Below are 14,840 nucleotides of genomic sequence, written 5' to 3' on the forward strand. Positions count from 1 at the left end.
CGAATTAGATATTCTGTTAGTACTTTAAATGCAACATGTGCAAAGCTAAAATTATCTTCTTTTTCTTCCAAATCATCTCCCCTTGACAGCTCTGAATTTCTGTCAGTGATTTCTTTAGTCTCCTAGACTAGAAGTCTTGGAATCATCTGTGACTATTTACTTTATTTCATCCTTAATATGTAATCTGTTCTCTTAGTTTCCCTGTCATTCTTGTTGTTGTTTCCTTTGGAATTAATCTGAAATTTGCCTCTTATCCCATTTTATTGTCACATCTTAGTCCAGGTCTTGTCATGCTTTCAACTGCTATCCTGGGTAAGTGATTTCAGGAGAGGGGCAAAAGGGAACCAAGTTGTGTTCATCTTCTAGGGCTGCTATAACAAATTACCACAGATGGGATGGCATAAACAATAGACGTTTATTTTCTCACAGTTCTTCAGGCTAGAAGTCCATGATAAAGTTGCCAGCTGATTTGGTTTCCGGTGAGGGTTCTCTTCCTGGCTTGCAGGTGGCCACCTTCTTGCTGTATTTTCACATGGCCTTTCCTTGATGCATGCAAGAGTGGGGAGAGAGAGAAAGAACAAGCTCTCTGGATTTTAGAAAAAAAAAAAAACACCTAAAATTTTAGTTTTTATAATAACACTAATTTTACCAATTGGGGCTCCACCCTTATGACCTTATTTAACCTTAATAACTTTTTTTGGAGGCCCCATGTGCAAACACAACCAAACTGGAGTTAGGGTTTCAAATATGAATTTTAGGGATACAACCAATCAGTTCAAAACACAAGGCTAGTTAACATATAAGATCAAAGTCAGGACTGAGGACTGAGGAAGACATCAGCATGAGATGTCTAATCCAAAGAGTTCGTGTAAGAGTGACAATAACTGGGATGGGGCTGAAAATGGTGTTTGTGAGATGAATAGGAATTGAGTCTTAGAGAAATTTCCTGGAACTTCAATAAGAATGTATTACAGCTGTGACATTAGGAAGGCGGTAAAGAATATGGATGCTTGTCAACTCAGTTTGGACATATACTTGGACTCCTAATCTAATTTCTTTCTATTCCAACATGTAAGGTTCTGCCAGACTATCTTTCTAAAATAGTATTATTTCACCCTAGCTAGTTTAGCTCAGTGTATAGAGCATCGGCCTGCGGAATGAAGGGTCCAGGGTTCGATTCTGGTCAAAGGCACATGCCCAGGTTGCTGGCTCAATCCCCAGTGTTGGTTTTGCAGGAGGCAGCCGATCAATGATTCTCTCTCATTGTTGATGTTTCTCTCTCTCTCCCCCTCTCTCTTCCTCTCTGAAATCAATAAAAATATATTAAAAAATAAAATAGTATTGTTTCATTTCTATATATCATTCAGGAATTTCTGGATTCCAGGCCTTGTGCTAGATGCTATGAAGGATAAAATGCTTAATCAGATCATGTTCTGTGCTCTCAAGTGACACATCTATACTAATAAAAGGGTATAGATGTTTAATTAGACCAAATAGACCGGACGTCTTCCAGGTGTCATTCCAGACCTTCTTCCTGACAAAGCCAGGTCCCAGGTGGCCAGGTGCCTGCAGCTTCCCAGGGTCCCAGGTGCCTGTGGCCAGCCAGAGGAGGGAAGCCTGGGTCCTGGGTGCAGGGGCCAAGGCAGAGGTGGTTAGGGGCGATCAGGCAGGCTAGTGGTTAGGAGCCAGAGGTCCCGGATTACAAGAGGGTGTAGGCCAGGCTGAAAGACCCCCCCCCATGCACGAATTTCGTGCACCAGGCCTCTAGTAGTCTAATAAAGGATATATACAAGTATATAAGGTAGAAAGTCTCACACCATAAAAAAAGGTATAGATAAAAACAATTAGCATGTTTGGCTTTTTCCAGTTTATGTTAAGTTTTCATACACATTGTCTTATGTGACCTTAAAAACAGAGGTGCAGGGCCCTGGCTGGTGTTGCTCAGTTGGTTGGAGTGTCATTCCATGCATTGGAAGGTAGAAGGTTTGATTCCTGTTCAGAGAACATACCTAGGTTGTGGGTTTGATCCTTGGTCAGGGCACATACGAGCAACCGAGCAATGTATCTTTCTCACATCAGTTTCCAGTTTATGTTAAGTTTTCATACACATTGTCTTTCATACACTTTCTCTCCTTCTCTCCCTTTCTCTCTTCCTTCCTCTCTGGAATCAATAAAATAAAATTTAAAAAAATTTAAAAAAACCATAAAGGTGCAAGGAGATTTGTCTTCTTGCTTAAGATTACATAGTGAAAAAACAAGGCTTCCAATCTGTCTTCTGAGTTTGTTACTTTTTCTACTATAGGAAATAGCAAGAATAGAAATGTAAATAAAATAACACAGTGGCATCTTATTGCTTCCGATTTACTCAAAGGGCTTTAGCTTTCAAAGTTATCTATATTGGACTCATCCAATAATCCAATAATTGGACTCATCCAATAATCCCATAATTCCAATAATCTTACAACATTCCATGAACCATTTGCTCCAATCAGGGAACTATCTTTATATTCCTTGGCATAGCCCAGCCTTTATTCTTTCCTCTGCTTTTTACTTTTCCCATGTTGCTCCCAAATCTTGGGATTGTTTTTCATCCTCTTTACTTACTTTAATTCTTTCTGACCTTCAAATTGCATCTGCTTCAATTCTCCCATGAAGTGTTCTTCAACTGCTCCAGGTCCCATTGTTTTCTCTTTTCTTGGAACCTATTTTCTGCACTTGTAGTCTTATCCACACAATCTATATATATAAAAGGCTAATATACAAAGTGTTCCCTTAGGAGTTCAACTGGGAGACCAGGAGTTTGATCACTCGCTATGACGTGCACTGACCTCCAGGGTGCAGCGCAGAACAAAGGAAGGTCCCTGCTGGCAGCTGGCAGCTGGGGAAGGGAGGCCCTGGCCTGCAGCCAGAAGGCCCCCGAACAGCCCTGATCACCAGCCAGGCCTAGGGATCTTACCCAGCATGAATTTTGTGCACTGGGCCTCTAGTCCTATATAATAAAGCCTAATATGCAAATTGTCTCCTTGACTGGAGTTCTGCCGGGAGTTCTACAGCTTGACCAGTCGCTATGATGTGCACTGACCACCAGGGGGCAGACGCCCCAACTGATAGGTTAGCTTGCTGCAGGTACCTGTGGGCTGGACTGGAAAGTGAGGTGTGAGGTGAGAGCCCTCAGGAAGCTCCCAGGGTTTGGCCCAAGCCCTGGGTGGAGCAGGCAGGGGCAGGAGCCAGGAGGGTCCAGGTGGCACGGGAGGCTGCTACACGTGATCCCAGAGCCATGGACTGCACAGCCCTCTTCAGCCTGAGGTGTTCTCAGCGCATAATTTATAATCTTCAGAGCTGCTTCTTTTTATTTGTTAAGTTTCACTAACTACTCCAGGAGAGTGGGTAGCACCATTAGGGGGGGGACAGGCTAGGCGTGCCTGCCCAAGGCCAAGGGGCGGACTTGGGCTTCCGGGGATGCAGCAGAGAAGGGGGTGGTGCTAAGTCAGAGAAACTTAGTCCAAAACTTGAAAGGAAGCAGGAGGCAACAAGGGGCTGAGGGGGACAGTTATGCAGGGACCTAGAAAAGCTGCTGGGTAGGGGCAGCCGAGGAGCCCAGTGCCTCTCCCATGAGATAGACTCCACGTCCCTCCCTCCTCCTCCTAGTGACCCGTCACCCCAGCTCTCCTCCAAGGCCCTGCCTGGGCTCGCCTTGCATAGGTCAACACCACCGCATGGCCTGCACAGCCCCACCCACACTGCCTTACCCACACCGCCTCGCCTGCTCCACACAGCCCCGCCCCACACAGCCCTGCCCTGCATAACCTTTGGGGAGCTCTGCCCTTGGAGGAGAAAGGGGGAGGCTGCAGACAGAAGGTCACAGGAGGAGGGGGCAGAGCAGGGCCCACCAAGTTAGATGGAGGGGAGGTAGGGAGAGACCCCACAGATTGGGGTCAGAGATAGGCAGGGAAGGAGGGTCATGTGGAAGCGTCACCCCTGGTTGAAATAGAAATCCTGACCCCATTTTACAGACCTCAGTAGAGTGTATGTGTGTGGGGGGGGCGAAGACAAAAGAGGGTGGGAGGTGACTGGATATATGGATAGCAGTGACGTTTGAATCATGGCCTATTTATTTTTAATTTTGCTAATATATTTTTATTGATTTCAGCGAGGAAGGCAGAGGGAGAGAGAGATAGAAACATCAATGATGAGAGAGAATCAATATGCTGCCTCCTGCATGCCCCCTACTGGGGATTGACCTGCAACCCAGGAATGTGCCCTTGACCAGATTCAAACCCAGGACCCTTCAGTCCACAGGCGATGGCTCTATCCACTGAGCAAAACCATCTAGGGTGACCCATGGCCTATTTAAAACTGCTGCAGTAGCCTGAGCAGGGGTCTTACCACGATGGTATTACCTGATAATGAGGGTGTCTCTCCTCATGTTGGGGTAATCGGAACTGCAGTGAAGTAAAGGCACACCCATTGAGCCTGCAAAGGGTTTCCATGCACATGATGCAATTTACTTTGTGTAGCAGCTGAAGGGAGTGAGCAGAACCTTGGAAGGACATGAGGTCTCCAAGACCAGGGGCTGGAGGGAAAGTGCTTGCCAAGCATTCCGCGCTGTGAGTTACAATCTATACTAATAAAAGCCTAGGTGGTCCTTGCTTGCAACATTGTCACAAGATGACCACCACAAGATGGCCACATGCACAGTGGAGGCAGGGCCTGGTGACTGCTCCATGCGGTGAGGCCTGGGGGTCCCGCGGCTCTGCACAGCATGAAGGAGGCTGGTCCCGGCATCTCTGCCATCTCACATGGAGGAGGCAGGTCCCAGTGGAGGAGGCGGGTCATGGCAGGGGAGGGCAGTTGGGGGCGATCAGGCTGGCAGGGGAGCAGTTAGGGGGCGATCAGACTGGCAGGCAGAAACAGTTAGGGGCAATCAGGCAGTCAGGCAGGTGAGTGGTTAAGAGCCAACGGTCCTGAATTGTGAGAGGGATGTCCAGCTGTCGGTTTAGGCCTAATCCTGCAGGGGTCCCAGATTGGAGAGGGTGCAAGCCAGGATGAGGGACAGCCCCCGGTGCACGAATTTTGTGCACCGGGCCACTAGTCTATATTTACAAAAGCCTAATATGCTAAGTGTCGCTATGACATGCACTGACCACCAGGGGGCAGATGCTCCAACCAGTAGGTTAGCTTGCTGCTGGGGTCTGGCTGATCAGAACTGGACGAGATGGGGCCGAACACGCCATGGAGCCCTCCCACAGTCCCTCCAGTGGTTCCTCCCCGGCCACTGACCCCAATCGGCCCTAATCAGACTGGGTGAGATGGCCCTGATTGGCTCCAATTGCTGGCCAGGTGGAGGGACCCCACCCGTGCACGAATTTCGTGCACCGGGCCTCTAGTTTAACATAATTATCCTTTTTGTTATTAGTTTTCTTTCTCTGGCTAAATTGGAACTCCCGTGAGGATAAGCAACCAAGCTTCTGTATTCCTGTGAGTTTAGAGCTGTGGTTTCCAAAATGGGTCCCTGTACCAGTATCATCTGCTTCCTCTTCTGAGAACATGTAAGAAATACATGTTCTCAGGTCCCACCACAGATCTACAGAATCAGAAATTCTGGGTTTAAATCTAGAAATTTGTCTTTTAAACAAGTCCAACAAGTGATTCTCATGTACATCCAGGTTTGAGAACCACTGGCCTCTAGACCATGTGGTAGGCAACTCAGTAAATAATGATTGGAATAATCTAGTTATTCATTCTCTGGATTTACTATCTTTGTGATGTTGCAAATGGTAACTTAAACTTACAAAGTTTCTTATCTATAAAATTGATGTTATTTTTTTTAACTGCCTTAAAAATATATATTTATATAATGAATTAGAGTTTGCTAAGAAACATGGGAAAATCAACCTTGTAGACTAGTGTTTCTCAAATTCTGATATTCATATGGCTTCTATGGAAGTCACCTTGGGAATCCTATATAATAAAAGCCTAATATGCTAAGTGTCCAGTCATCTGGTCATCCATTCAACCAATCAAAGTGTAATATGCTAATGAAATGCTAAGGTTGCTCAACTGCTTGCTATGATGTGCACTGACCACTAGGGGGCAGACACTCCAACTGATATTTTAGCTTGCTGCTTGGGTCTGGCCGATTGGGACTGAGCAAGATGGGCCAGATATGCCCTGGAGCCCTCCCACGGTCCCTTCCCAGCTGGCCAACCTTCTGCCTCCCTCCCTGGCCCCGATCGTGCACCAGTGGGGTCCTTCAGCTTGGCCTGTGCCCTCTTGCAATCTGGGACCCCTCGGGGGATGTTGGAGAGCCAGTTTTGGCCCAATTCTGCAGGCATAAAAGGCTAATATGCAAATCAACCAAACGGCAGAACAACTTGTTGCTATGACATGCACTGACCACCAAGGGGAGCATTGCTCAGCAAGAAGCTGGGCTCACTGCTGGCGAGTGCAGTGGTGGTGGCAGGAGCCTCTCCAGCCTCTGCAGCAGTGCTAAGGATGTCCGACTAATGGCTTAGGCCTGCTCCCCACAGGGACCAGGCCTAAGCTGTCAGTCAGACATCCCCTGAGGGCTCCCGGACTGCGAGAGGGCACAGGCCGGGCTGAGGGACGCCCCCACCCCGAGTGCATGATTTTAATGCACTGGGTCTCTAGTATTTAATAATACAGATTCCCAAGCTTTACCCAAGAGATTCTGATTTAAGAAGTCTGTGATTTGGTCCTGACATCTTTAAAGCACTCCATCTCAATCTAGTATGCAGGCCATTTGGAACTTTTCTAGACTCCCCATTTCAATCATTTATTCATTATTTCTTTCTGCAAATATTTATTAAGCTTCTGCTTTGGTCTAGGCACTTGCATGGTGTTGTATTATTCTTCATTGGATCATCTCTTGGGCAGCCCCACTGTCCATGATATGAGCCATCTAACTCCATTCTGAGGAATCCCTCCTGTATTCTGCATTGGCCACCATTTTCATGCCCACATCCAGAACCTTAACATTCATCACAAATTAAACCTCTGAGTCTCTGAAATCTTAAACTTCAAAACCCTACTCTTTAACAAAGGTGTCTTGTCCTCTAGGTATTTCCTGTCTTTATCCTTGCAATACCTGTACTCATTGAGACCTCCAGGCTCTTTAATTCTCTGTATTCCCCTAGTCTTCTATATTTTTAACATAATCTGATTTCTTTAACTAGCCTAGATCCTATTGCCTGATACTTTAATTAATCCATTCTTTCCATCCCCCTTTATTTCATTGCAACTGAATCCACACACCACTTCTCTGCTCCTAGATCTAGGCTCCTAGGAATTCCTAGAGAAAGGAATTGTCACAACTATATAGATCTGTATCACTAGAAATTCCCAGTGGGCCAATTTAGTGTTTCCAGGCACACCAATCCTCTTGATGTTAACAAACAACATGCTGCCTCACCATCTGAGCTTTTTACACAGTGCATTTACCCACTGATTGAAATGCTCTTATATATCCCCTCTTCTTCCTCTCCTTTATTTGGTTCACTCCACTCAGAATGTAGGCCTCAGCTTAGATGTCACCTGGCCTAGAAAGTATACACCAAACCTCCTGCCCAGACTGGGACAGGCTTCTTCCTGTTTAACTCCTATCAGTCTTTGCTTACCTCTTTTGGATTATCTCAGTGTGATATACTTATCAGCCTATATATCTGTCTTCCCTTCTACATTTTATGCTCCTTGATGGCAGGTCCCATGCCTTATTCATCTTTATCTCTGTAGTATTTAGAATAGTGCTTATTTAATAAATGAGCAAATGTGTCAGTGAATGAATGGATATGGGATAAATTGATCTGTACATTTAAAGTATGAGTATATTGGCCACAATATATGGCATTTTACATGAAAAAAAGAAAAACTCTTCTAGGACACTTTCATCCCTACTTTCCACCTTGGGCATTCTCATTACATATTGGTTAGAATATCTAACTTTGGATCTCAGTAATACATGTTAGAAGGCTGAATCTAAAACCAAGTCCTCCGCACCTAGACCAGTGCAGTGGGTTTTGAAACAATAAAGCTGCATTACATTTTTTTAAAAAATATATTTTATTGATATTTCACAGAGAGGAAGGGAGAGGGATAGAGAGCTAGAAACATCGATGAGAGAGAAACATCGATCAGCTGCCTCCTGCACACCTCCCACTGAGGATGTGCCCGCAACCAAGGTACATGCCCTTGACCAGAATCGAACCCGGGACCTTTCAGTCCACAGGCCGACGCTCTATCCACTGAGCCAAACCGGTTTCGGCACATTTTTTTTTGTTAACTAAGGTGAAATGCAAGCCACCAAATTTAAAATAAAATTATGGATAAAGAAAACATAGAGTCATTTTCATCATGTGAAGTAAGACATATTAAAGACATGGCATTAAGAAAAAGTATAAGTCCCTGATTTTTATCTAAAATTCTGAAATTCAAATAGTTCTGCAAACCTAAAGCTTTTTTTCTAACTCATTTGGCAACAAACCTTGATGTGACGTGACATAATATACTTTCTAGTTATTATTTAATGCTTAGAGTAAATATTCATATATTTTGTTGTAGAAATATTACTGTGTTTAATCATGACCACAAGACCCCATGGGAATGTCATGTATATTCAGTATGTCATGTCATATTGCTTTTTAAAAATCCAAAATATTCTGTCAGGTCAGTACTAGACTATTAGGGGGAACACTTCATAAGTTATGTAAATGTCTAAACACTGTGTTGTACACCTGGAACTAATTAATATTGAATGTCAGCTGTAGTTGAAAAATAAAAAAAAAATTCAAAATATTCTGCATTCTGAAACATATATATATATATATATATATATATATATATATATATAGTTGCTTCAGTTATTATTTTTTGAGACTGTAGTTAACAACACTACAATATAAAGAGGCTATAGATGAATCATATAAATATAAATTTGGCCTTCACCCAGTATTTCATTTATGCCTGGAGACCACTTTTTATGATTAATTGAGAAAAAGATATGTATTTGCTCCATATCTGTCTTACCTAGTGGAGCTCAGTGACACCCAGTAATGAAGTTTTAGTGGAGAAAAGTGAGTATTACCTTCAAAGTCATCATTTCAAAGGCAGGCTTATCTATCTCTGGGCCCTGTATGCTCAGAACCTGGTTGCTCCTATTTCATGCATTAAGCTGAAGATAGGAATGTATTTGTTATTAACTTTTAATAATATTACATGCAAATCTTTATTCTTTTATTTCTCTTATGGGTTTCCATCCTTATCTCTGCTTTGAGCATTTCTTTTTTTCTCCTTCACTTGTGTTTAGAAAGTGAAAACTCTATAAACATGTAAATCAACATAATTTCTGAACCCTCGTTGGTTTCCAGGCTCTGTAGGTTATATAAAGTTACAAAGTAAGGCTTTAGCCTGAAGTTATTTCCAAACTCCAAGGGGAAAAAGAGACAGGTTAGCATAGTAGGTGAGAGATTGTCCTTTAGATCTAGGCAGGTCTGGATTTGAATCCTGGCTCCACTACTGGGTAATCTGGTAACCTCGGGCAAGCTACTTTCCTTCTTGGTGCCTCAGTTTCCTCATCTGAAAATGTAAATTATGAAAGAAGTACTTGCCTCATTAAGTCTTAATGAAGATTAAATAAGATCTTGCACATATAGTACTTATACACAAACCTTGGCACATACCTCTCATTACTAGTCATTATTCACTAATGCTGCAGTGTGGTCTAATGGAAAGAGTCTGCACTTTAGTCAGGCAGACCTAGCATTTCCATTTACCACTCCTGTGTGACCTTTGATGAGTTATCTAACCTCTTTAAGCCCCAGTTTAATCACTTGCAAAATAGGAAATACAATATTCACCTTCTAGGGTTGTTGTGAGGATTAAATGAGATAAATTATATAAAGCATCTGGCCAAGTTCTAGGCCTATCATAGGCTCTCAAGGGCCCCCCTCCATCTACTGTCTACACAAATGCAAGGAAGTATAGGACTGAATACCAGAGATAACAATAGTTTGTAAAAGTGAAAATTTATAAAATTATAGGTAATAATATAATGTGAACTATTACTTTTTAGTATTGAAGTTCATAGAACGAAGGGATCCTTGTAGGTTAGTGAAAAGGGAAGAATTCTTAGAGAAATAATATATAAGCTGAGCCTTGAAATGTGGGTGATGTTGTCAGCAGAGGGTAATAGGACAGCATTACTGTTGAAGAGGATGAAATGATAAAAAAGATACCTAATAGATTAATAATAATGGTTATAATGAAAAATATGAGTGGGCCAAGTGTAATTTTTTCTATTAGATTTTTAAATTCAGTGAGTTAAACAATCAGGTTGGAATGTGTAGACAGTTATGTGGGCAAATGGCATTTTCCTTATGACATGCTAGTAGTTATTATTCTATCACTGTTGAGAAACAAGGTTTCACTTGGAACTTTTAATATTACAGCAAATGGGCCAATCTTTTACGAAGGAAAGCTAACAGGATTTTCAAGTGGTTGAAGAAACAAAGAAACAAACTAAAGAGGGATGCTGAAATGTTAAGGGCAGCAATTGAAAATGAGGAAGGACTAAATGAGGGAAAGGAATAAGAGGATGAAGGTAATGACAATAGAATATAAAGTTGAAGCCTTAATATTTTATTCTTGTTACCATCATTTTGGTTCATTTAATGTTTACTTTTTACCACAGGTGTTAGGACCACAGGAGTATCAACTTCTGAAGTGATGATATCACTAGGGATATTTAGATGGTTGGAAGGTGGACAAGAAATGTACAAAGTTATTTGGATGCCACATTATTGGTATACATTGCTCAACCCTTCATGGGAAACAAATAAATGGAACCTGGCCTCTCTGACTCTGAGACTCCATGATGGACACATAGACACTCTTGCAAAATAATAATGACCATAGTCCCCCATAGACCACACCACATATCTAGAGGACAGAGCATATAGCCTCAGGAGTCTGACAGATCTGGGATTGAATCAGCTATCTGCTCCCCAAACTTATCCAATGCATTATTAGAAGAGGCTGAGAGAGGGGATTACAAAATCTTACACTAGGGATGACCTGGGCCTCACTTGCACATGCTTACATATCCTTTACCCTTGGAAAGGGTCGCCTCTTACAATAATTGTGAAGAGTGAAGTAAGAATAAAATGGTTGGTGAGAAAAGAGGTATACTTCATGGAATAGAGTACTGGACTTGGAGTCAGGAAACTTAGGCCATTAACTAGTGGCGTTTCCATATGCAAGTAACTTAAACTTTCAGCTCCTTAATACCATCACCTGAGGTTTTTGTGTCACTTAACCAATATAATGCATGCACGAATGCTTTGAAAACTGCAACATGTAACTCAAATTTAAGGTGTTCATTTCTAACCCCAGTCACAAAGAAGCAGAAGAATGGAGTAACAAACCATTGAATTTAGTGTCAGGAGACTCTGGCTCTAGTCCCAGTTATGCTATTATTTACAGTGGGAGCTTGGCTAAGCCTCTTAACTTTCCTGGGCCTCAGTTTACCAAATTGTGAAATGAGAGGTTTGGATTAGATGAGTAGGAAAATTGACTTATCTCAGAAGAAAAAAAAATCTTTATACAAAGTATTACGTATAATATACTATTCATATAAGGTAATATAATAAGTATATATAATAATAATACATGCATATTATTACACATACCTATATATTACTTTGTATAAAGTTTAATGAAATACATAATGCATATATGTATGTAGACACATGCACACATATATTACATTATAGCTAGATTAACAATACAAACTCTGTGGCTATTCACTGGGGCATAGAAGTTAACTTTTTTATTACAAAATCATCATTGTGAGATAGCATATTTTGTCTGTATGTCTCACAGTAATATAAGATGATATATTGGTAAACTGAAAATGCATGCTAATCATAAATTTCAATATATAGAGATTGAGAACTTTGTTGCAGTCATTTCCTTTTATAACGAACTGTGGTGTATATAGGGTAGTCCTTTCAAGTTGTTTAACTCTGCTTTACTTTTCTCCTGTAGCATTATTTTTCCGTTGAGAAGAATGCAGACCATTCAGAGAAGAGGAGACTTAACCTGATGGAGCATTTTAGAAGGATAAAAATTAGTCCTTAATTTTGTCATGTTTATTTCTTAAAATAAAGTTGATAGTTCTGTTTCTGTGCATCAAACCAGAATCTGAGTTCTTTTCATTAAAAATAAATTCAACAGAATTTAAAAAACCATATGAAAAGCACTCCTGGCATTTGAGGTCCTAGATAGTAATGGCAGAGATTTCATATTGTTATTCACCTTCTAGTGGGTTAAAAAAAAACCAACAGTGATCATATTTCACTGTATATGATACTCTGTTTATTTCAAGGAAAAGATGTAAAAATATTTTGTAGTAGGGTTCTTCTTTTTATTTTATAACATAACATTTTTTTCACCATTAAAGTAAGGCATACTCATTATAGAAAATTTGGTAAATAAGGTTATGTAGAAGAAAGAAAAAAATTCCCACTACACAGAGATGAACACAGTCATTATCTTATGTTTTCTTTACTTTTTAAAGAAAACAGTTGTATTCTGTGACTTACATAAATTGATATTTTAAAAGTTTATATCTTATTTTATGATTCACTGTCCCCTTTTGAAATGTTTGGGGCTCAAGTTTACCTGGGCTTGTTGTTCATTCATTCAATGAACATGAATTGAGTTCCTGCTATGGACCATGAACTTTCTATGTGCTAGGGATATAGTCATGAGCAAGATAGACTAGGCCTTTCCTTCATGGAGCTCTACAGTCCAGCTTTGGAGGAGGCTAGGTAAAGAAGTAATGACAGGGCTATAATAGGAGTACCAAGTTCCATGAGAGCACATAGCAGGAGCACATAGCCCAGACTTCATGAAGACACATAAAATTAAAAGGAGAATCAACAGGTGTTTGCCATGTAATCACTGTGTGGTCGGAGTGTCTCAGGTACAAAGGCCCAAGTGCATGGAGTATCTAGAGCACTACAGGTTGTTCAGGATGGCAGCAACTCAAGTTAAATGTTAGATCAGAATATAATGCACATTAAAAAGTTGGGTTTTATCCTCTGGACAGAAGGGACCCAATGAAGGGTTTTAAGCAAAGGAATGATATTCTAAAATCTATATCATTAGAGATCACTCTGACTGTTGTTCGGAGAATTGGAAGTGAGCAATACTAGTGTCAAAGGAACCAGTTGTGAGGCTGTTGTATTAATATGGTGTGTGTGGGGAAAATTGAGGGGGTTTAAAAAGGAGTATGACTTTCCGGCTTCTAAATGATGGGCCAACTGTAAAAATAGTGGTACTATTGACTAAGATGGGACACTTGAGGAGAAGGGCTGGTTTGGCAGGAGAATACTAGTCATATTTGGATAAGGTTTTTGAAGTGCCTATGGGCCATCTAGGGAGGGATGACTAGTTAGCAGATATATGTGTCTGGAGCTCAGGAAAATGTCTGTTTTGATAGTTTAGGAGTCATGGATATATAGATGATAATTGAAGGCACAATGAATGATTGATTTAAACCAGAAAGAATATGAAAAAAGGAAGTTAGTGGAATAGAATGTAGAGAACAAACGCATTAAAAGGATGGTCAGAAGTAGCGTAGCTGTCAGTGGAGAATTGAGAGGGATGAGGATAAGCAGGAGAGATCAGTAAAATGAAATCCAAGAGGAAGCATGATTCAAGGTGAAGGGAGTGTGATCAACAGTACCAAAATGCGGTTTCATTTCCACTGGATTTAGTAACATAGAAGTAATTGGTGCATTTGGAATAGCAGTTTCAGTGAAAAGGTAGGAGCAGAAACTAGATACTGAGTTGCAGTGACAGAGAAGTGAGAAAGTGAAAGCAGAGAGTATAAACAACCTGTTGAAGAAGTTTCCCTATGAAGCGAATCTGAAATAATGGTGCAGTAATTGATTGGTAATATAGGATGGAGAGAATAATTTTTTTTTTGATAGATGAGTAGAGAAACAGTGAGTGTAAAGGCTTGGGTTGTAGGGAAGTTTCAACCTGCCCTCCTGATCCCCAACTTTCCCTGTTGTTTTTTGTTTTTTTTTTTCATAGCATTTTTGTATGCTCTTGCTTCCTTTGTCAAATATTATTTGACTATAAGGGCATGTGTTTATTTCCAGGCTCTTTGTTCTGTTCCATTGATCTACTATATGCCTGTTCTTGTGCCAATACCAGGCTGTTTTAATTACTATAGCTATGTAGCATAGTTTCATATCGGTTATTGTGATCCCTCCAACTTTGTTCTTCTTTCTCAAGATTGCTGAGGCTTTTCCTGTTGTCGTTTTTTAAATTATTTTTTTATTTCTTTTTTTTTTGGTGGGGGAGGTCCATAGAAATTTTTGGAATATTTGTTCTAGTTCTGTGAAATATACTATTGGTATTTTATTTTTTATTTTGTTTTAATTTAAATTCTTTATTGTTTAAAGTATTACATAACTCTCCTTTTCCCCCATTGACCTCTCCCCAGCCGCTCCCACCCCATAGAACATGCCCTCACCCCCCTACTGTCTGTGTCCATTGGTTATGCTCATATGCATGCATACAAGTCCTTTGGTTGATCTCTTACCCCGTGCCCCGTCGCCCCCACCTTCCCTTTTACGTTGGACGGTCTGTTCAATGCTTCTATGATCCTGGTTCTATTTTTGTACATCAGTTTAGGCTGTTCATTATATTCCACAAATGAGTGAGATCATGTGATATTTATCTTTCTCCAACTGGCTTATTTCACTTAGCATAATGCTCTCCAGTTCTATCCATGCTTTTGCAAATGGTAA

The 14,840-nt window shown here is 41.1% G+C and overlaps 1 protein-coding gene across 1 annotated transcript in view; it reads left to right on the forward strand.

The window, feature by feature from the left end:
• The window catches only part of FMR1NB (FMR1 neighbor), a gene marked incomplete at both ends in the record, with an annotated part of 35,525 nt that extends 24,920 nt beyond the window's left edge, over window positions 1-10,605 (forward strand). The window contains one exon of the mRNA XM_080653154.1: window positions 10,464-10,605. Coding sequence (XP_080509280.1) covers window positions 10,464-10,605 — 142 coding nt within the window. The remainder of the gene's footprint in view (window positions 1-10,463) is intronic.
• Between the last annotated feature and the right edge of the window lie 4,235 nt (window positions 10,606-14,840).

The sequence above is a fragment of the Plecotus auritus genome, assembly GCF_963455305.1.
Source record: "Plecotus auritus genome assembly, chromosome: X".
Classification (NCBI taxonomy): domain Eukaryota; kingdom Metazoa; phylum Chordata; class Mammalia; order Chiroptera; family Vespertilionidae; genus Plecotus; species Plecotus auritus.